Source organism: Acinonyx jubatus, chromosome B3, assembly GCF_027475565.1.
Source record: "Acinonyx jubatus isolate Ajub_Pintada_27869175 chromosome B3, VMU_Ajub_asm_v1.0, whole genome shotgun sequence".
Classification (NCBI taxonomy): domain Eukaryota; kingdom Metazoa; phylum Chordata; class Mammalia; order Carnivora; family Felidae; genus Acinonyx; species Acinonyx jubatus.
Genome location: NC_069386.1, coordinates 45076204 through 45098140, shown reverse-complemented (window position 1 = coordinate 45098140; position 21937 = coordinate 45076204). Strand labels below are relative to the sequence as shown.

The 21937-nt window shown below is 38.7% G+C and overlaps 1 protein-coding gene across 2 annotated transcripts in view; it reads left to right on the top strand.

Moving 5' to 3' along the window:
- The first annotated feature begins 11075 nt into the window (after positions 1 to 11075).
- The window catches only part of MINDY2 (MINDY lysine 48 deubiquitinase 2), an 80464-nt gene continuing 69602 nt past the window's right edge, over positions 11076 to 21937 (top strand). The window contains exon 1 of one of the 2 annotated variants that reach the window (XM_027067368.2): positions 11076 to 12166. In XM_027067368.2, coding sequence (XP_026923169.1) covers positions 11315 to 12166 — 852 coding nt within the window. In that variant the 5' untranslated portion in view covers positions 11076 to 11314. The remainder of the gene's footprint in view (positions 12167 to 21937) is intronic. The other variant, XM_015070871.3, reaches the window with a different exon arrangement.

Here is a 21937-nt window from a genome sequence, read left to right as displayed (position 1 = left end):
GCATATTAACAATTACCAACTATACTTTACTTCTCAATAGCACACGTGGTTATTACCTGATATTGTTCTAGATGAGTGTTTCTCAATGTATGGCCAGTGAAATACCTGGATCAGAATCACTTAGGATACATGTCAAAACTGCAGATTCCTGGGCTTTTCTCCAATTCTGAATGAGAGAATCTGAGTTCTTGGGCTCGGAGCCCAGAAACATGCATTTTAACAGGCTCCTCGTGAGCATTAATCACACTGAAGTTTGACAATCACCATCCTAAATAAACATGAGGGATAGAGTGAATGTAAAAGACCAGGTTGTCTTGGTAAGTCAATGTCAACATACAAAAAACAGAAAAGATGATATATTTCCTTGATTCTAAGATACCCTCAATTGTAAGATACACCATTGATTTAACAATAGCTATTGAAGAAAAGAGCATCAAATTGTTCACAAAATATTTAATTCTGAATCTAGAAATTTTTTAAATATTAAGAAAGTGAATATTAGACATAAGAAAATTCAATAATTGTATTTTTTAAAAATTGCTCTATTATTGCTTTAATTTCTTATACCAACACATATCTCTCTTAAGTCTATCCAAACTTAAACACTTGCACTAGAAATCTAGATAACAAGACATACCCATTATAAACACTATATTGGTCAGCATTTATTTTCAGGTATAAGACTAAACACTTTGCATTGAACACTTTATATGAACAAACAAATCATTTATGTGGGGCCAAATTGTTTAAAATATAATTAGTTTCTTTTAAAGCTATCTTGGGGGGCCTGGGTGGCTCAGTCAATTGAGCGTCCAACTTTGACTAAGGTCATGATCTCACCATCCATGAGTTCAAGCCCTGCATCGGGCTCTGTGCTCACAGCTCAGAGCCTGGAGCCTGCTTCAGATTCTGTGTCTCTCTCTCTGCCCTTCCCCCACTCATGCTCTGTCTCTCTCTCTCTCTCTCTCTCTCAAAAATAAAATTAAAAACATTTAAAAATTAAAAAAAAACAAAGCTAACTTATAATAAACAATTCAAATGCTGAGGAGTCATCACAATTACTAATACAATTTTGCTTAGTTAAATGGATCATATTTTAATCTAATGCTAACTAGCTAAACAGCTCATCTTTAACAATTTTTCAAGTCAAGACATTTTTATATTTTGAAATCAATCTTTCTTTCCCAAGGCCTCTGTTGTAATGTGTGTGCTACATTGTAACAGAGTAACACTGGACTGAAAGTTCAGGGACTCTGTTCTAGTACCAACCTGTGGTAATAATGGAACTGTCTGACCTTGGGTAAGTCACAGGACTTCTTTCAGCCCCAGTTTCCTCATTTGAAAAAAAAAAAAAAATTATGTCTGAGGATGCATTAAGCTCCAAAATTATTCAGATTCACAATATTATATGTTGCTCATTATTACATTGGGCCAAACATATCAAATTAATTAGAGACTAGATGTCTTTGCAAACGTGCAGGGTAATCTTTTTTTTTTCTTATCAATAATGGTATTTTAAATGGTGTATTGAAAACAGGGGATTTTGAGGTAGAAAGTTGGACATAATCTGAGTAGACTTTGAAAGCTAATGTGGAATTAAGAGAAAAAGAGAGTAGATATTTTAAATTAAGGAAGCAAAATGAGCAAATCATTTGCATAGGTATAATTAGTTCAAATGGTATAGAAAAAGGGTTATTACATTTTAGTAATTGATAAGGCTAGTTACATAGAATGAGGATAGATTAAGAAAAGCTTTGAATGCTAGAGCAACTCATGATATTTAGTGGTTAAGGAAGTGAGTGCCTTTAAAGGTTTTCAGTGGTAGATGGAAATAATAAAATCACTGTTTAATCTAGCAATATACACAATATACTTGAAGGAAAATAAACTGTAGCGAAATCAATTAGCAGGTTTACTCCAACACGCTCACTGACCTAGGACAGCACCAGCCAGAATGGAAAGCAAGGAGTGGATAAAATACTGAAGTAAAAGTCAGATCCTGATTTGACTTGAACATGTGGAAATCTATTAAAGGAATACAGATGGGGCGTCTGGGTGGCTCAGTTGGTTAAGTGTCTGACTCTTGATTTCAGCTCAGGTCATGATCTCACAGTTCTTGAGTTCGAGTCTTGCGTTAGGCTCTGTGCTGGCAGCAGAGAGCCTTCTTGGGATTCTCTCTCTCCCTCTCTCACTGCCCCTCCCCTGGTCTTTCTCTCTCTCTAAGTAAGTAAAATTTTTTAAAAATTTTAAAAAAAGGAATATTCAGTTACAAGGACATTGATTACAGTGAAGTTCATAAAATAGTTAAACAATCTAAATGTCTGAAAAGCAGGGATTGGTTCAGCCATATAACAGAATATTATTGATTCATTAGAAATGTTGTAGATGAATGTAAATTAATACCTAAAGATGTTCACAAGATAGGTATCTTTAAAGATTTTATTTTTTAAAGTAATCTCTACACCCAGCGTGGAGCTTGAACTCTCAACCCCAAGATCAAGAGTTATATGCTCTACCATTTGACCGAGCCAGGCACTCCAAGTGTTCAAAATATATTGATAACAGTTCACAATATATTGATATCAGTGCAGAGCCCAATGCTGGGCTTGATCTTACAAATCATGAGATCGTGACCTAAGCCGAAATCAAGAGTCAAACACTTAACTGACTGAGCCACCCAGGCACCCCACAGAATGGTCCAATTTTTGTTCACAAAAATATGTATGTGTTCAGACGCCTAGAAAGGTTTGAGGAGGATATACATGCAGTGAAGTATCACTAGTGTTCTCTCTAATACTTCATTCCACACAGCATGCTGAAAGGTGGCTTTTCCTTTCTTTATTTGCTCATACGTGTTTGCTAATCTTTTTAACTAGAAAAGCACAATATTTACTTATATTAAACATTTTAAATTTAAAAAGGGGACTTGTTGACTATGAGGAAACTAAATGGAAGTACTTGAGTGTTTTAACCCTAAGTAACAGAGACTGATATGAAGGTGGAGAAATGTGGGAAAGACAAGAACAAAGAAGCATTTTGAGATCAGGATAACAAAATATGGTTTCGACATGACTTTGAAGGTATACACACACACACACACTCCTCAAAGGAGAATATATAGAAAAAATGGCCAAAAGAATAACTTTGGAGCATTGTGGAGTTCTAGGAAAGTAATTAAAAATTGGCTATAGAAGATGAATTTAGAAGCCTTTTACTTTTGCTAAGGTTTATTTATTTTTTTATACTACAGTAACTTTTACTTTTTAATTTTTTAAAATTTAAATCCCAGTTAGTTAACATACAGCGTAATAATGACTTCAGGAATAGAATTTACTGATTCATCACTTACATATAGCATGCAGTGCTCACCCCAACAAGTGCCCTCTATAATGCCCATTTAGCCTATCCCCCACCCAACACCCTGCCAGCAACCCTCAGTTTGTTCTCTGTATTTAAGAGTCTCTTATGGTTTGCCTCCCTCTCTGTTTTTATCTTTTTTGCTTCCTTTTCCTTATGGTCATCTGTTTTGTTTTTTAAATTCCACATATGAGTGAAATCATATATTTGCCTTTCTCTGACTGGCTTATTTTGCTTAGCATAATACACTCTAGTTCCATCCACGTTGTTGCAAATGGCAAGATTTCATTCTTTTTGATTACAGAGTAATATTCTACTGTGTGTGTGTGTGCGTATGTGTATGGAATATTAATATATTAATGGAATATAATATTATATATATGTATATATATGTATACATATACATACATGTATATGTATACATATATATATACACATATATATATATATATATGTGTGTATATATATCCATTTGTCAGTCGGTGGACTTTTGGGCTCTTTCCATACTTTGGCTATTGTCAATAATGCTGTTCTAAACATTGGGGTGCATGTGCCCCTTCGAAACAGCACACCTGTATCCCTTGGATAAATACCTAGTAGTGTAATTGCTGGGTCATAGGGTAGTTCTATTTTTAACTTTTTGAGGAACCTCCATACTGTTTTCCAAACTGGCTGCACCAGTTTGCATTCCCACCAGCAGTGCAAAAGAGATCCTCTTTCTCCACATCCTCATCAACATCTGTTGTTGCCTGAGTTGTTAATGTTAGCCATTCTGACAGGTGTGAGGTGCTATCTCACTGTGGTTTTCATTTGCATTTCCCTGATGATGAGTGATGTTGAGCAGTTTTGGAATGTCTTCTTTGGAAAAGTGTCCATTCATCTCTTTTGCCCAATTATTCACTGGATTATTTGTTTTTTGGGTGTTGATTTTGATAAGTTCTTTACAAATTTTGAATACTAACCCTTTCTCTGATATGTCATTTGCAAATATCTTCTCTGATTCTGTCAGTTGCCTTTTAGTTTTGCTGATAGTTTCCTTTGCCATGCAGAAGTTTTTTATCTTGATGATGTCTCAATAGTTCCTTTTTGCTTTTGTTTTCCTTGCCTCGGGATACATGTTGAGTAAAAAGTTGCTGTGGCCAAGGTGAAAGAGGTTTTTGCCTGCTTTCTCAAGGATTTTGATGGCTTCCTGTCTTACATTGAGGTCTTTCATCCATATTGATTTTATTTTTCTGCATAGTGTAAGAAAATGGTCCAGGTTCATTTTTCTGTATGTCGCTGTCCCATTTTCCCAACACCATTTGCTGAAGAGACTCTCTTTTTTCCATTGAATATTCTTTCCTGCTTTGTCAAAGATTAGTTGGTCATATGTTTGTGGGTTCATTTCGGTGTTCTCTATTCTGTTCCTTTGATCTATGTGCTGTTTTTGTGCCAGTACCATACTGTCTTGATGATTACAGCTTTGTAATACAGCTTGAAGTCTGGAATTGTAATGTCTTTGGTTTTCTTTTTCAGGATTGCTTTGTCTATTTGGGGTCTTTTCTGGTTCCATACAAATTTTACGATTGTTTTTTCTAGCTCTGTAAACAATGCTGGTGTTATTTTGATAGGGATTGCACTAAGGTTTATTTATTTGCTATAAAGGTGGGGAAGAGATGCTTCCCTTAGTGCTAGAATAGCAATTCTCAAACTTCATTGTGAATCAGAATCATCTAGAAGTCTTGTTAAAACACAGTCCTTTGTGTCACTGGACTTTACACACAGAGTTTCTGCCTCTATAGATCTGGGGTAGGACTAGATAACTTTCTTTTCTTTTTTAAGTAAGCTCTACGCCCAATGTGGGGCTCAAACTCATGACTCTAAGATCAAGAGTCACATGCTTCACCAACTGAGCCAGCAAAGGTGCCCCAAGAATTTTCATTTTTAACAAGTTCCCAGGTGATGTTAATACTACTAATCCAAAAACTACACTTGGAGAATAACTGTATTAAAGTTGAGAGATATCTAGCAAACTGGTAGGAGTGTGTTTGAAGAGCTAGGTCCTAAGGCATTATATATGTGAGGCAATAACAAAACCTTAACCATTGTCCTAAGACCAGAAGAGTAGGGATTTTGAGTTGAAGGTGATGGAATATATTCCTTGAATTCATTCCTGATAGACTCTATTTGTACCCAAATTTAGGTCCCACTCTTAAAAATAACTACATAGGTGGGGCACCCGGATGGCTCAGTTGGTTAAGCATCTGACTTCAGCTCAGGTCATGATCTCATGGTTCATGAGTTGAAGCCCATGTCAGGCTCTATGTGGAGCCTGAGCTGTCTCAGAGCCTGGAGCCTACTTGGGTTTCTGTGTCTTCCTCTCTCTCTCTGCTCTCCCCGCCCCCCACTCACGCTCTGTGTGTGTCTCTCTCAAAAGTAAACAAACATTAAAAAATTTAAAAAAAAAATTACATAAGTAAAATTTAAAAAAGAAATGTTTCAACAATACTTAGCAGAGTAGAGGTAAAATAAAGGGAAAACAAGGTCATTTTCCTCCATTCACCGTCATACATCTTTAATACCACCAGGACAGACTAGCATCTGGTAAAGCAGCATGGAGTAGAAGCAGCACCTGGTAGAATATCATAGGATTGGATTTGTTTCTGAACAGGTGTGGGACTCCTCATGGGGGCTCTCAGAAATAATTAAATAGGGGATGTACTTTGCAGGAGGCTGGAATTTCTGCATAAGCAGATGAGGGCCAGAGCCAGCGCAATTTCAGTTACATGGAAACCCTTGATTTTAACTCAAAATTTCACCACCATATCTTGAGTAGAAAGCTAAGAGAAAAGAAATAAAGGTATATATGCCAAGCCTGTGCAGTCTGCTCTGACCCAATTTTGGTTCAGCTAACAATAAAGAACCTTCAAATTATTTTTAGTAGCACCATCAACAAAATAAAAGCAAGACGGACTAGGCTTAAAAGTCAAATAATTTATATAAAAACAAAGCAATTCTCTCTGCTCTATCCCTCCACACTTTTGAGTCCTGTTCTTTAGAAGCAGTTCCATACTCCTAGGTATTCTTTAGCTCCTTATCCCCAAATTTCTTTCTGAGTAACATGATTACACTCTTATATCTTCATTAAAAAGTTGTAGATATTGTTTATTGACTTATTTCTATGGAATATGAGGATTTAGGGGGGAAAAAACCCATAGGCTGAGGAATAATTAGAATGATGATACACACTAGCAGTAAGGTGATAAAGACTTAGCAAGGGGGTGGCTACAGATAAATGAAATAGAAAAGGAGTGTATAATATCAGTAAGACTTGACAGATGAGGTAATAGCAAATAAATCTGGGGAAAAGTCAAAGATAGTACCAACTTTGCTGTTATGGTAGCTAGCTATGATTCAATTTAAAAAAAATTTTAAAGAATAATAATTTTGAGAGTTAGAGATATAGTTTTTGGATTTCTCAAGCTTGAGGTAACAATCAGCCTATGATTTCAATTAGGCTAATATAGCTTAATTCCTCAATTATCTCATACGAAAAGATTTTCCTCATCTGAATTTTTATGTTATTGCTTGTACCACTCATTTAGTATGAATTATTAACTGTCTTATATTCTCAGTATTTCATGTGAATATATCTTATTTCCCAAAACAGATTTTGCCCTTCCAAAGAGTAAAACCAATGTTTTACACTTGTATCGCCCATATCTCACTCTCTCTGGAACTGTCAATAACTCCATACTAAGTATATTTTTTATAGCATATTGTTCAGATATCCTTTCAAAAATATAAAGGATACAAAAAAAACTGTAATCAATATTCTAAGAGATGAATGATCAGGATGTTTCTAAGCAATAAAAAGGAACTACAAAGAATTCTTGGAAGTTAAATATACAACAGCACCAGTGAGTAATGCATTAAAAATAATTGAATGGGTGTCTGGGAGGCTCTGTCGGTTGGGCACCCAATTCTGGGTTTTGGCTCAGGTCATGATCTCCCACTTGATGGGATCGAGCCCTGCATTGAGCTATGCATTGACAGCGCAGAACCTACTTGAGATTCTCTCTCTACCCACCCCCCCCCCGCCCCTTCCCCTGTCTTGCATACATGTGTGCATGTGGGTGTGCACTGTCTCTTTCTCTCAAAATAAATAAACATTTAAAAAAAAAGAATTGAAAGATAAAATTGAGAAAATCTCTTAGAAAATAGAACAAATAGGGGCGCCTGGGTGGTGCAGTTGGTTAAGCGTCCGACTTCAGCCAGGTCACGATCTCGCGGTCCGTGAGTTCGAGCCCCGCGTCAGGCTCTGGGCTGATGGCTCAGAGCCTGGAGCCTGTTTCTGATTCTGTGTCTCCCTGTCTCTCTGCCCCTCCCCCGTTCATGCTCTGTCTCTCTCTGTCCCAAAAATAAATAAATGTTGAAAAAAAAAATTAAAAAAAAAAGAAAATAGAACAAATAGATAAAATTAAAGAATAAATAAGAATTATAAAAGAAATGAAAAATTTCCAGAACTGAAGAATATAAGTTTCTACATTCACTGTGTGATCATCAAGTATGCATCCCAATAAATAAAGCAAGACCCATTCAAAACTATCAAATATTGGGGCACCTGGGTGGCTTAGTTGATTAAGCATCTGACTCTTGATCTCAGCACAGTTCTCCAACTCAGGGTCTTGATCTCAGGGTCCTGAGTTCAGGCCCTGCATTGGGCATTAAGCCTACTAAAAACAAAAACAAAACAAAACAAAACAAAACAAAACAACATCAAATACTGAAATGTCAGAACACCAAGAAGAAAGAGACAATCACATACACTTCAGAGAGAAGAAATAGGTAATACACAAAGGTTCTGGAACATCAGACTACTCTATAATCATTTGGAAGCTGAAAGACAATAATCAATGACTTCAAAAGGAAGAAGTATTTCCTTTAATTTTATGTCTAGCCAAACTATAAAGGTAAAGGTAGAGTAGAGTTCTATCTCTTTTTCAGACATAGACAGTCCCTCAAAATGTGCTTCCTATGCACTCATTCTCAGGAAGCTAAAAAAGAGTATGTTCCCCCAGGTCCAAGAAAGAGGAAGAAGGAGATTGAAGGAAGGAATCAACATGGAAATGAGGAGGAGGGAACTCGTAAGACAATAGTGAAGAGAAATCCCAGGATGACACGTGGAGCAGTCCTACAGAACAGTAAGTTTAGATCAGAGTAAGAGAAGTGTTTCAGGAGGGATATACCCAAGATTAAAATGGATCTGGGAGGAAACCTGATATGTGTGACTGTACGGGTAAGTCTGTGGCTGAGCTACTAGTAGGTGAAGAGGTAAGCAAATAAACAAAATGATGAGGTAATTGTTAATTCTGAGAAAAACAAGAACTTAAACCAAAGATACATATAAGCAAAAATGAGTGAGACATTTTTCAGCTTATTGTCTTCTGACATTTCTCCCTAGATGCCACTCCCCACCTCCCTTAGAAAAATAACTATGCACATCTTTACAAACTTAAATAATTACATACAAGCATACATTTTTTACCACTGTTCATTATGTAGTTGCTGACAACATACAGAAAAGAAAAATTGGTTCTGTTTCTATTATAAATAAATTATTAAATTATGCATGTGAGCATTTGAAACATATACCAATGAAAACTACCAGAGCAAGTTCAGGCCTATCTAAGCAGAGTCTTAAAAAAAAACTGGTGAAAGACTATTAGGTGAGACATGTGTTCCATACTTTTTGGCTCTGTGGTTTCTGGCCTGTAAATGATCCAGTCATTCAATTTACTCATACACTACACCTTCATTTATTTATTTTAGCGTATTATTTTTTTAAGTGGCTCCACACCCAATGTGAGGCTTGAACTCACGACCCTGAGATTAAGAGCTGCATGCTCTATGGACTGAGCCAGCCAGGCAGCCATATAATACACCTTTAGACATCTATTTATAATCAAGGCAGCATACTAAATTCTGAATTTCCTGAAATCTCTTATATTCTCATTTACACTTAATGGCCTTAAATACTGTAAAAAGCTTGATGCAGCAGCATATACCTTGTAAACTCTACATCCAAAGTGTGGCTCGAATTACGACCCTGAGATCATGTTCTACAGACTGAGCCACCCAGGTGCCTTCAGCAGTATGTGTCTTAACCCTGGGTGGCTCAGTCCCTTAAGCATCTGACTCTTGGTTTTCGGCTCAGGTCATGATCTCACAGTTTATGAGTTGGAACCTCGCATTGGGCTCTGTGTTGGCAGTGTGGAATCTGCTTGCGATTCTCTCTCTACCCCTCCCCCCCCCCCCCGCCCTTCCTCTGCTTGCTCAGTCTCTCAAAATATAAATTAAAAAATTTAAAAAAAAATGTGAAAATAAATAAAAACGTAGGAATAAGAAAAAACAAAACAAGAAACTACTAGATAGTAAGCCCAAAGAAGATATGAGCCCTTTCTCTTATTCGCCAGTGCCACAGTTTCCAGAATGTACTTGGACTTGAGGGGTGTTAAATGAGTGAATGAAATACCAATTTGTAATTTTGTCTACCTTCTCGAATGAAAAGAGATACAGAAAGATACCGTTCCATTAGATGTCAGTTATTTCTATGGCTAACCACGAAAGATGACCTGCCCTGTCATCTTTTGTATCCCCGGAGCTTAAAAAAATGTTGAAAGACTGGGGCGCCTGGGTGGCGCAGTCGGTTAAGCGCCCGACTTCAGCCAGGTCACGATCTCGCGGTCCGTGAGTTCGAGCCCCGCGTCCGGCTCTGGGCTGATGGCTCGGAGCCTGGAGCCTGTTTCCGATTCTGTGTCTCCCTGTCTCTCTGCCCCTCCCCCGTTCAGGCTCTGTCTCTCTCTGTCCCAAAAATAAAATAAACGTTGAAAAAAAAATTAAAAAAAAAATGTTGAAAGACAAAAAACAAAAAAAAACCCAGAAAACAAAAAACAAACAAACAAAAACGGGAGGAGGGGAGAGAGGGGCGTCCTTGTGGGGAACAGGTCAGAATAGGACCCAAATCCCATTTTGTCACCAACAAAATTTGCAGCCTACTCTGTCCTCTCTGAAAATTGCACGGCCTTAAGACGAATCAATTGCAACTAGAAAACTCTTTCAGGAACAGGCACTTCCCACTCCATCAAAGTGAGGCCAAGTTGACAAAACCGCAAAGACTTGGCTAATTCAGGCAGAAGCTAATTTATTATCATTGGCCCAAAATTACCCACTTTTTTTTTTCTGTGCAGGCCAGTATCCACAACCGCACTGACGCCTCAAGTAGGGCGAACGTTTTCACCAGTAGCTGGTGAGGAGCCCGGTGTTTCTCAGCCAAAACCCTGGGAGACTGGGATTTATGCGGTGTAGTAATCCAAACACCTCGAGTAGATGCACAGCCTTTAAAAATCCGCATCTCGTAAGAAATTCCTTCAATTTTCCATCTTACAAGCGGAGGAAACAAATCTCCTCAGCTCTTCGGGAACGAGCTCTTTTCCAAATAACACAACCACAAGCAACTCATCATCCTGAGCCCTAGGCTGGGCCACACACACCCCAGCTCTTAAGGGTCACAACCGAAACAGTCTCTGCCCGCCTCTCCTTTAAAGAAGCCGCGCGCGGTTGGGCTGCCCTAGAGTTCAACTTCCGGCTACATAGTGAGAGGATGTTTTCCTTCTGGCCACACCCTCCTAGCCACGCCCGCCACGCCCCGCCTTCCGGGAGCTAGCTCCAGCAGGCGGGCGCGTAGGAGGGGCGGGTCCGGGTAGGGGTCGCCCTCCCTCGGCGGCGCTCAGTCACTCCCCAAGCAGGCGGATAGCGCGGCGGCGCGCGCGCGCGCTCCCGGTGCCCTCCCCGTGACGTGCCTGGCCGAGGCCGCGCAAGGGCGCTGTAGCTGCCAGTGCCGCTGTCATGGCGTCCGAGGCGCTGGCTGAAGAGAACCCGCCGCGGTCTCCTTAGAGCGAGGGGCTGGCGGCTGGGCATGGAGAGCGGCCCCGAGAGCCTGCAGCCACTAGAACACGGGGTGGCCATCGGGCCAACGCCAGGGACAGGTTCTCCGCAGGAAGGGCCGCCGGAGACCAGGCTCGCCGCCGGAGATGGTCCTGGAGTATGGGCGGCGGAGAGCAGAGGCGGGAATGGGCAGGGGGCGGCGGCCGCCGGGAGGAGCCTCTTGGACTCCGTTTCTCCCGCCGGCTCTCCTCAGGTTCCCAGACCCTGCAGCTCCTTTCCGGGCTTGGACTTGAAGGAGAGCGATTTGGAGAACATTGCTGCCCAGAAGGCGCCTCTGAGAGGGCAACACAAGGTGACCGCCTCGCCGGAGACCGCGGAGGCCGGAGCGGACCATGGATCGGGTCCGGCCGGAGACACCGGCTGCCGCGCGGATTCCGCCGGCACCTGCCGGGCAGAGTTGGCGGCCGCCGGCTCCGAGGAGCCTAGCAGCGCCGGCGGCCTCAGTAGCAGTTGCAGCGACCCGAGCCCTCCTGGGGAATCGCCAAGCCTGGACTCCCTGGAGTCGTTCTCCAACCTGCATTCTTTCCCCAGTAGCTCTGAGTTTAATAGTGAGGAGGGAGCAGAGAACCGGGTCCCCGGGGAGGAGGAGGAGGGCGAGGGCGCGGCGGCGTTGCCCCGGGCTGTGCCTCTTTGCCGAGAAGAGGAGGAGGAGGGGGAGGAAGCTCAGGTACTGGCGGCCTCCAAGGAACGCTTCCCGGGACAATCTGTCTATCACATCAAGTGGATCCAGTGGAAGGAAGAGAACACACCCATCATCACTCAGAATGAGAATGGACCCTGCCCTTTGCTGGCCATCCTCAATGTTTTGCTTCTGGCCTGGAAGGTACATTTCTGCAGCTATTTCCTACAGCTTTTGGGGAGGGGGAAAACGGGGTGAAGGAGCTGCTGCATGTCAGCTGACGGTTTCCTCTTTTCTTTCCTCGTTCTCCCATGAAATTCATTCTGGGACTCTTGTCCAAAGAATATTCTTATATGTATTTTGTAAAAGAATTGCCGGCAACCTCAGGTCTCTCTAGTGTTTAAATACGAGTTCAACATTCAGTTGATGTTCTTAAAAACAAGGACTTAGAGCACCCTAAACCCTAGGATTATTTTTTTAACTGTATTTTTCTGTGTTTCCTTCTTACTGACTGTCACATATGCAAGAGTGAAGAACTGGGGAAAATGATCTTTAGAAGTTACTTACCATCAATCCATGATAGCAGGGAAGAAGTTTTGATGGTTATGTTTAGCCGATTTTCCAACTAATACTTGCTCCATTTGGGTGTAGATACTTAAGGAAATGGTGATAGGGAAGATGTGGCCCGTTAGACAAATTCCATTTAAGGGAAAGCATTGGTCTGAGCCCAGTTACCATAACTTCTTGGTTTTCAAAGATTGTTTTCATTTTATGCATGATTTTTATTTGCCTTGTTTATTTGTTTCTGCTTAAACAGTTTGGCATTATGACTGTTATTACATTATTGCATACTACTTGCATCAGAACTTGTCAAGGTTAAGGGAATTAAAATTGTAATGACTCAAATAAGAAAAGATATATTCAAGGTAAAGGAACAAGAAAGGTAAGGGCCCTTCAAAAGTTAAAGTATATTGAGGGGACTCAGTGTGTTGTGTATAACTGAAGTGTCTTACTCAAGCTTGCAGTTTGAGGGTGCTGAGATGCAGGATCTTATAGCACACCTCTTATTTTCTAATTGATAAGTATATCCATTGATAAACTGTTTCCTAGAAAAAAATAACCTGGATTATTCTGACCGGTTAGGAAAAAAATTAAGTAAAGGAAATAGCATATATTACGTGCCTTCATCTTCCTGTTACTAGCAAGGGCTGATGCAAAAGAAATAAGATAGAAACCTTAGCAGTATCTGGTACATAATGGCACTCAAATGTTTGATGAAGACTGTGTCTGCTTTAGCTGGGGAGCTATTTGGGGTTGCATCATTGACTTATTAAAGGACAATGCAAGGCAATACATTATAAATACATCTATATATGTATACATCTGTTTATATAAATATAAATTTTTCAGTTGTAAACAACAGATTGAAATGTGTTAGATATTCCAAAAAGGGAAATTTTTCTTTAGTCTGTCATAGCCCCAGAGAGCTTCATGGAATTGATGGGTCTTATACCAAGCTTTTAAGGAAAAGTAAATTTGAAATAAGGAAATGGAATTGTGGGAGCGGGAAGGATATAAACAAAAGGGATGAAAATAGAATGGATTGTGTGTGTGCGTGCGCGTGTGTGCGTGCATGTGTGTTTATTAGCCGACAGAAATGGTAAGTTCATACTGGTGAATAATAAAAAGTAAGACTGAAAGGTGAAGAACCACTTGATGAAAGCCCTTAAATGTCAGAGTCAGACTTGATTTACAGGCCAAAGACCCTAGTCTTTTTGTAGGAAGGGATAACAGTTCTTTAGATTTTCTTTTCTCTTAGTTACCAGATACCAGATATCTCTTATACCAGAACTACCAAAGTTCAGAGGAAGGAGCAAGTGCTGTGATCTGAAATATTTGGAGATAGACGAGCTTTGAATTGACTCTTTCAGACATGGCTTCAATGAAATGATCAAACATTTGAGTTCCTACTACGTGTGAGGTACTGGAAGTACAAAAACAAGCAAGATGCAAGTCTGCCCTCATGTAGCTCCCATTTAGTGGGGAGACACATATAAATAATTACAGTGCAATGTGATAAGTTCTAAATGTGCTTTGGAATTAGAAAAGGGTAATTGGGGATGCGTTGTGTCAGGGAAAGCTTTATAAAAGAGGTAATCTATGAACTGGATCTGAAGGATGAGTTGATAGAAGGCCTTCCAGCCAGAGGGAATAGTGTATTCAAAGCTGGTGAAGCAGAAAAAGATTTGTTCTTTTTCATGATTCAAACCTTGGTTGGAAGTGCAGAGTCAGAGGGAAGGAAATAGCATTAGCAGGAAATAAAATTGATAGTTGTGTTAGACTGTTAATGAGCAGGCGTGCTTATTAATTTGGAGGCTATTTTATAAATCTGTGGTTTTTAAGCCTCCTGTCTGCCTCCAGGCTATGGCTACACACAAACGTTACTCATCAGTAATCCGTGATTGATAGGGAGACAGATTAAGAGAAGCAGGGTCTGATAAAGCAGTTTTCTCAAAGAGAGCCAGGGGTGCTAGAGGTCAGAACTATTTTCATAATAATACTAAGCTATTATTTGCCTTTTCATTCTCATTCTTTCACAAGTGTCAGTGGAGTTTTCCAGGCTATATGATATGTGATAATATCATTGCTCTGAGAGTTAATGGAATATGTGCTTATTTATTCTTTTTAAAATTTTTCTCAATTTTCATTTCTAGTATGGTAAGTATGGGTAGATATAACCTACATAGACCAAAGCTCTTTGGGGTCCTCAATAATTTTTAGGACTGTAATAGTCTAGACACCAGAAGGTTTGAGAAAGGCTGAGGTAGAGAAAAATAGTGAATAGGGTACAAAAAGTAGCTGTCAGATTTCACTGTAAACACAAGTGGTGCTTACACTTTATATTTAGCTAATCATAGGGAACTCGACTGAAAATATTATGATGGAAGTGGTCTTGTTTGTTTGAGATTAGACTAGGGGTAAGATTGTAGTGTAGCAAGAAGTGTAGTGTAACATGAAGAATTGATGAGGATGGCCCTTTTGGATGGGGAATTCTCTGCCCCTTCTCTTTGATGAAGACAATGTTGGAGCCTAAATGATCGCTAACTGGACAAAGGAAATGAAGATGACCCCACCTTTTCTAATCTGGGTAATAGAGATTGCGTCATTCAAAAGATAAAGTGTTTTCAGCTGGGAGATGTCAAAGTTTAGTTGTGTCAGGTTGGAAATGTCTGATAGTGGGACATGAAAATATAAATATTCATCATGCCTCTAGAAGCGGCGAGTGTCAGGGAAGAGGTCAAATTATAGAGAAAAACTGAATGGGGGAGTTATTGCATAGACCTAAGTATGGTAGTTTACTTACCATAAGTATGAGAATAAATGAATACTTCATTGAGAGTGGTGAGCCATAGTTCTCAATTTTTTTTTTTATCATTGAGAATATGTGGGAAACTACAAATTGCCAGCTTAATTCCTCCCTGTAATTCTCCACTCCCTCTTCCATCCCATTCTCCAGTAGACAATAGCGAAAACAGAGAACAACGATTAAACTTGGTGGGGGAAAGGCAATAAGCATTAAGAGTGAGAGCGTGTAAAAGAAACCAGTATAGGCATAATGTGACACATGACTGAGAACTGGAAATAGGACAGTGTCATGATAGTAGTCTTGGAGAGAAACTGATAAAGCGGTCAGTTATCAATTGTCAAGTGCAACAGCATCAAGGAGCTATTGGAGTACAAAAGATTTTACTGAAAAAGGATGGGTGTGAGGACAAAGATGCTGAAAAGTCAGAATAATATGGACTCCTCAGAATAGGTGGTAAAGTTCTCTTCAGAGGAAAGGAGCAACAATCTCATTTTCTGAAGTAATGGAAGGAATGGGACAAGGAAGATACAGAGACAAGTTTGTGTTAAGATAGAGAGGCAGATGGCAATTGAGGCCTCATTCTCCCATTTTGGCACAATAACAATTGACCTTATCAGCAATCACTATTGAACCTGTCAGTAATTAGCAAGGAGAGGTTTTAAAGTTTGGAGGGGAGGATTGTATGAGAAAGGCACATTGTATTTTAAAGAAATTCTAATCTCATAGAGATTATGTCTTGGAATTTGAGGCATAAATAGAAAGTAGTAAGTAGCAATGGATAAGTTGGGGTTATGCTTTAAAAACTTGTAGTATATACATTTTGCTTTGTTTCTGTTTCCCCACTAGTTTTCTAATACCTGGAAATAGGAACAGAAAGGATGGCTGGTTAGGGTTATATCAGGGACTGAGCTTTCCAAGGGCTGATTTGTGGAGAGTCAATGGAATTAGGGTTGAAAATGAAACAGGTGATTATGTCTTTGAAGGAAGGTGGAGTAATGAGAAAAATCAATAAACTAAACATGTTGGGAGGATTTGAGTGATTCAAAGAAAGTAAGTGCCATAGTTCTGGATGAGAAATGATAGTTAAAATTATCAAACAGTACTGTGTTGGAAATATTGGAGTTTTAGTTATAGATAGGTTGCCTTAGGACTGATGAAGAGTAGGTGATCGTTCATAATCTCTGAAATAGTTGAGCTGTGATAATCTAACAAATCAAAAAAGGAAACCTATTCATTAAATTTAATTCAGGCTCAAATTTCTATTTCTCTTTAACTGACACCAGGTAAATTTATGCTTTGGAATATGTATTCATTTTGCTTCTTTACTTTAGACTAAACTTAGTGGGTTTTTTTTTACGGTTTTTCTTTAATCTTTCATCTTATCTATCAAAAACAATGCTAGGGGCACCTGGGTGGCTCAGTCAGTTAAGCAGTTAAGCATCTGACTCTTGATCACCTCAGGTCTCTCTGCTCAGGTCATGATCTCATGGTTTGAGCTGACAGCAGGGAGCCTGCTTAGGATTCTCTCTCTCCCCCCTTTTTCTGCTCCTCTCCCACGTGTGTGTGCACATGCACGCGCTCTCTCAAAATAAATAAATAAACATTAAAAAAAACCCCACAGTGCTATTTATAGGTGTATTTGAAGGCTATGACCCACTTATTTAGATGTGTTTCAGGGTGCCTGGCTAGCTCAGTTGGTAGAGCATGTGACTCTTGATTTCAGAATTGTGAGCTTGAACCCCACTTAGGTTATAGAAATTACTTAAAACTAAAAAAAAAATGGATGTGTTTGTAAAAATTAACAAGTCAAAGATATAAAATTTAGTTTCTGATGATACTGATAACATGATAGTTATGTTATAAATGTTGAAGCCAAGTGATGGCTACCCAAGTGATGGGTACTTGGGAAATTCATTATGCTATTATTTTTCTACTTTGTGTAACTTAAATTTTATACTATGAACATTTTTTAAAGTTTCTCCATTAATATCATCATGTTTATGAAAGTATTACTTTAATAGAGGGAGTCCTTGCTTTGTCATACATTTGTTTTCTTATAGAAAGAATGTTATAGGTTCTGAGAATCAAACACTGAAAAAAACATATAAACTTATTCTGTGCATTATGATAGTTTTGTAATATCTAATGGTTATGTAGCATTTTAGTAGAAGAATGAATACACTGTTCTAAATTAAGATGCTGGAAGTACATCTCATTTCCTCCCCAGCCCTTTTAGGTAGGAAATTCTTTTTTCCCCCTCTCTTTGCTTGGTAGGAACTGAGACCATCTCCTACTCCAAGTCAAGAGAGGAATGCCAGGATTCTGAAACAAGATTTTTTTTTTTATATTAAAACTGGTTTCTCCAGACATTACACCTAGAATCTGTAAAATAAGGTTGATACATTTGATTCTATAAAAACTGAAAAAGCTGAAGGTTTAAAAAAAAAAAAAAAGACAGAAAGTCCCTTTCTCACCGCAACCCCCTTCTTCCCCCCAAAAACGCTACCTGAAACTAAACCAAAACACACACCACAAACTGAGGGAACAGTTTGCCAGATTATGTGTCTAATGGTTAATTTCTTCATTTACAAAGAGCCCTTATAAATTAGAAAGAGATGAGCAACCCAACAGCAAAATGAACAAAAGGCCATTACCGGAAAATTCAAAGATGTTCAAATGGATGTCCTCTCTCTTATTACCACTTGCACATGAGGCATCATGAGGGTGAGCCTCTTGTCAGCAATGAGTATGACTCTGCCTCTCCCTCCCTGCTTGAAAACTTTTCTTGTACTGTTTTCATACACCTTGCTTCAGACTAGTTTTTACTTTTTTTTTTTCAAACTTCCTGACTTATAAGAATGTTGCAATCATATAAATTTTCTCACATTTTCCTTTTCCCAAAGTAGTCACAAAGCTCTTTTGAGTCTTTCCAAGTGTATTTATTACTTATAAAAGTGGAAAAAAAGATTCCATTTTAGACTCTGCCCACCCTTTTTTTTTTTTTAAATATAGATCCTGTAAGAAGAGATTAATAACTTCACACGGTGGAGTTTTGTTTACACAGTAGATGCAAGTAACATTTAAGAGACTTTCATTTCCAGTCTCTTTTAAGAATTAGGATTGATATTGTATTTCTTCATTTGTGAGAAAAAATGGATGAGGACTGATGATAGTATGACTACTCCATTGGCTGGTTGCCCTATTAATGATGGGTTCATTTTCTCCTCTCTCCTTGCTCCCAGTAGTCCTTCAGTGGATAACTTTCCCGTTCCCAATCCACCTTATCTATATTGAGTGCCAGGTGAAGAACATTTGAGCATAGATGGTACCAGCAATCATATGGCTTTGAAAAATAGTAGTACTCCATTATTTTTTTTAATGTTTATTTAGAGAGAGAGAGAGTGCACATGCTTTCACTTGTGCATGCACATGAGAGAGGGGGAGGGGCAGAGAGGAGGGGAGAGAGAAAATCCAAAGGAGGCTCCATGCTGACAGAGCAGAGCCAGACCTGGAGCTCAATCTCACTACTGTGAGATCATGACCTGAGCTGGAATCAAGAGTTGGGTGCTCAACTGGGCCACCCAGGCACCCCAGTACTTGGTTATTTTTATGTACAGATACACTGCTAAATATTTTACATGAATTATATGCATTTCCTCTTAATTTTTTCAATTATATCATGAAATCCTTAGGTAGACAATGTTCCTATTTTACATATATGCAAAACTGAGGTACATAAATTTTAAATAACTTGCCCAAGCTAAGATTATCACCTACTTCAGAACTTGAGATGTTACTTGGGATATGTGGTTTGGAAGTTAAATAGTGGACAATAAGTCTGGGACAAATCAGTCTGGAAGAACCATTGATAAAGTCAGAGGAGCAGAAATAGCCTTCATGATTCCTTAGAACAAATCCTGGGGATCTGGTACCAGTTGCTCTTTATACAGACTCCTTCCATTTTTAGCCCCCTCTGCTTCACCCCCTGTCCTCTGAATTATCTGGCACTTCCAGCGTCAGAGACTTTCTTAGCTTCTGTGGTGAATGAGCTTGTTTTTCCCTTCAAAGTTTATGAAATGCATTCTTTGATATTTTCATTAATTAGTAACTTCTATCTCTACTACAACTACCCTAGTTCAGGCCACCTTCATCTTATCTGACTACTTCAGTAGCTATTCCCATCTATTTTTCAAGCAACTAATGCAAACTTTCATTGTCGCTTATTCTTTGGGTAGATTTTTCAGCACCTAGGCTTTTTAAAGTCTGTTTATTTTGAGAGAGACAGAGAGAGTGTGCAAGCGTGTGCAGGGGAGGGGCAGAGAGAGAGGGACAGAGAATCCCAGGCAGGCTGTGCACTGTCAGTGCCAAGCCTGATGCAGAGCTCAAACCCACCAACCATGAGATCAGGACCTGAGCCAAAATCAGATACTTAACCGACTGAACCATCCAGGCACCTCAGGCTTTGTGAGCTTCTTAAATAGATATCCACTGTACCATTCTTCATTGCTCTGAAACTCTTTGATTGCGTATAAAATAGGATATTTTAAAAAATCTAATATGTATGAATGTATCTGCAGTTTCTGATGGTTTTAACTAGTTTTAAATAGGCCTTGGTGTTACTCTGAGGATGGGGTCTTATTGTGATAGAAATTGATGGCGAACATGTTTCAAATTGTTTTTCTTCGTTTTTTTTTTTAATTTACTTATTTTTCAGAGAGAGAGCAAGCAGGGGAAGGGCAGAGAAAGAGGGAGAGAGAAAATCCCAAGCAGGCTCCATGCTGTAAGCACAGAGCTTGATGCAGGGCTTGAACCTAGAAACCATGAGATCATGACCTGAGCCAAAACCAAGAGTTGGACACTTAACTGACTGAGCTACCCCTGAAATTGGCTTTTCTAAGTTGAAGGTTGTCTCATAAATTTTTCCTGAGAGGAAATACTGATGATAAATAGATTTACTATAAAGCCTGAATTTTAGTATTTTTAAGTATAATATTATTCTTAATTAATAATAAATGAACCATTCTTAATTGATAATAAATGATAAATAATAAATTAATGATACATATAAGAAATTAGAATAGGAAGATGATATATGATATCCTTTTTTTTTTTAACGTTCAATTTTTTAACAATCAATTTTTTTTTTAAACGTTTATTTATTGTTGAGAAACAGAGAGAGACAGAGCATGAGCATGGGAGGGGCAGAGAGAGGGGAAGACACAGAATTCGACACAGGCTCCAGGCTTTGAGCTGTCAGCACAGAGCCCAATGCGGGGCTCAAAATCACAAACCATGAGATCATGACCCGAGCCGAAGTCGGATGCTCAACCGATTGAGCCACCCAGGTGCCCCTCTATAATAGTTTATAATATGTACGTTAATTTGCTGGAGCCAGAATTAAAGGTATATTGAAAGGATTCTTAACTTTTTTAGTCTTTATTTTGAAAGAAGCTACATTTCTTCCTTTTGATTCCCATTAGTATTTCTAATATTTTTAAAAATAATTTCTTTACAATTTCATCTAAAAAATCATGAGTGCTGTATGATTTACTGTATATTCAAAATCAGTAGGTGCACCTGGCTGACTCAATTACATAGAGCATGCAACTCTTGATCTTGGGGTTGTGAGTTTGAGCCCCCCATGTTCGGTGTAGAGATTACTTAAAAGTATTTTTTTTAATAAATGAAATTTGAACTAAGAAGGAATTGTTTAGTTGGTCCATTTTACCATACGTAATGCAAAAATGGACTGCAGCACAAAAATCAAATAATTCATGTACAGATTAAAAATGGTTGTTTCCTGAGTTCCAACTCAACTTTCTATTTGAATGTTAAACTAAACCTCACAATTCTGAAGCAGATATCATTTCCTTCTATAAACTTATCTGCCCTTACCAAATTTCTTATTTTTACTGATTATAGGGATCTTAATTTTTCCAGTCCCCTGAGTCTTAGAGTCAACCTCAGTTATTGTTTCCCCTTTGTCCACTTTTCATTGTACACCAAGTTCTGTCAACTTTTCATTTAAGATATATTTTGGATGATGTTTTACTTAAGATTTCGCTTAAACAAAGTGTTTTGCTATTAAGTCTGTAAATGTTGGTATAATGGAAAGGGTAATTGTTTTTGGAGTCAGATCTCAATTCACATCACAGCTTTGCTGCTTTGGACAAATTAACTTTTCAGCCCATTAGTTTATTCTTAGAATGAAGGTAATGAAATCTGCTTCATAGGATTGTTGTGGATTAAGGGTAACATGCATATTATATGACAATTAGTAGAAGTTGAATATCTTAAATTTTTTTCTGACTTTCCTAAAGAGCAGAAATTGGCAAATAATCAACTTTTTATCTTCTCAAGTAACTCCTCAATTTGTGAAGGTGTTATAAATCAAACTGTGTATTTCCTATTTATTGGTATTCTAATTAAATATTTAAAAATTTATATTATTTGGTCATTTTTGTACTTACCATCCACCTGTATAAACTGCTTATTTCTTAGTTATTATTGGGTTTCCTGCATTTCTCTACCCCCCACAGAATACCAAAGTCATAGGTGTCAAAATCTCGGCATATCACTTTTGGGATGTTTTACATTCTTGTTTAAGA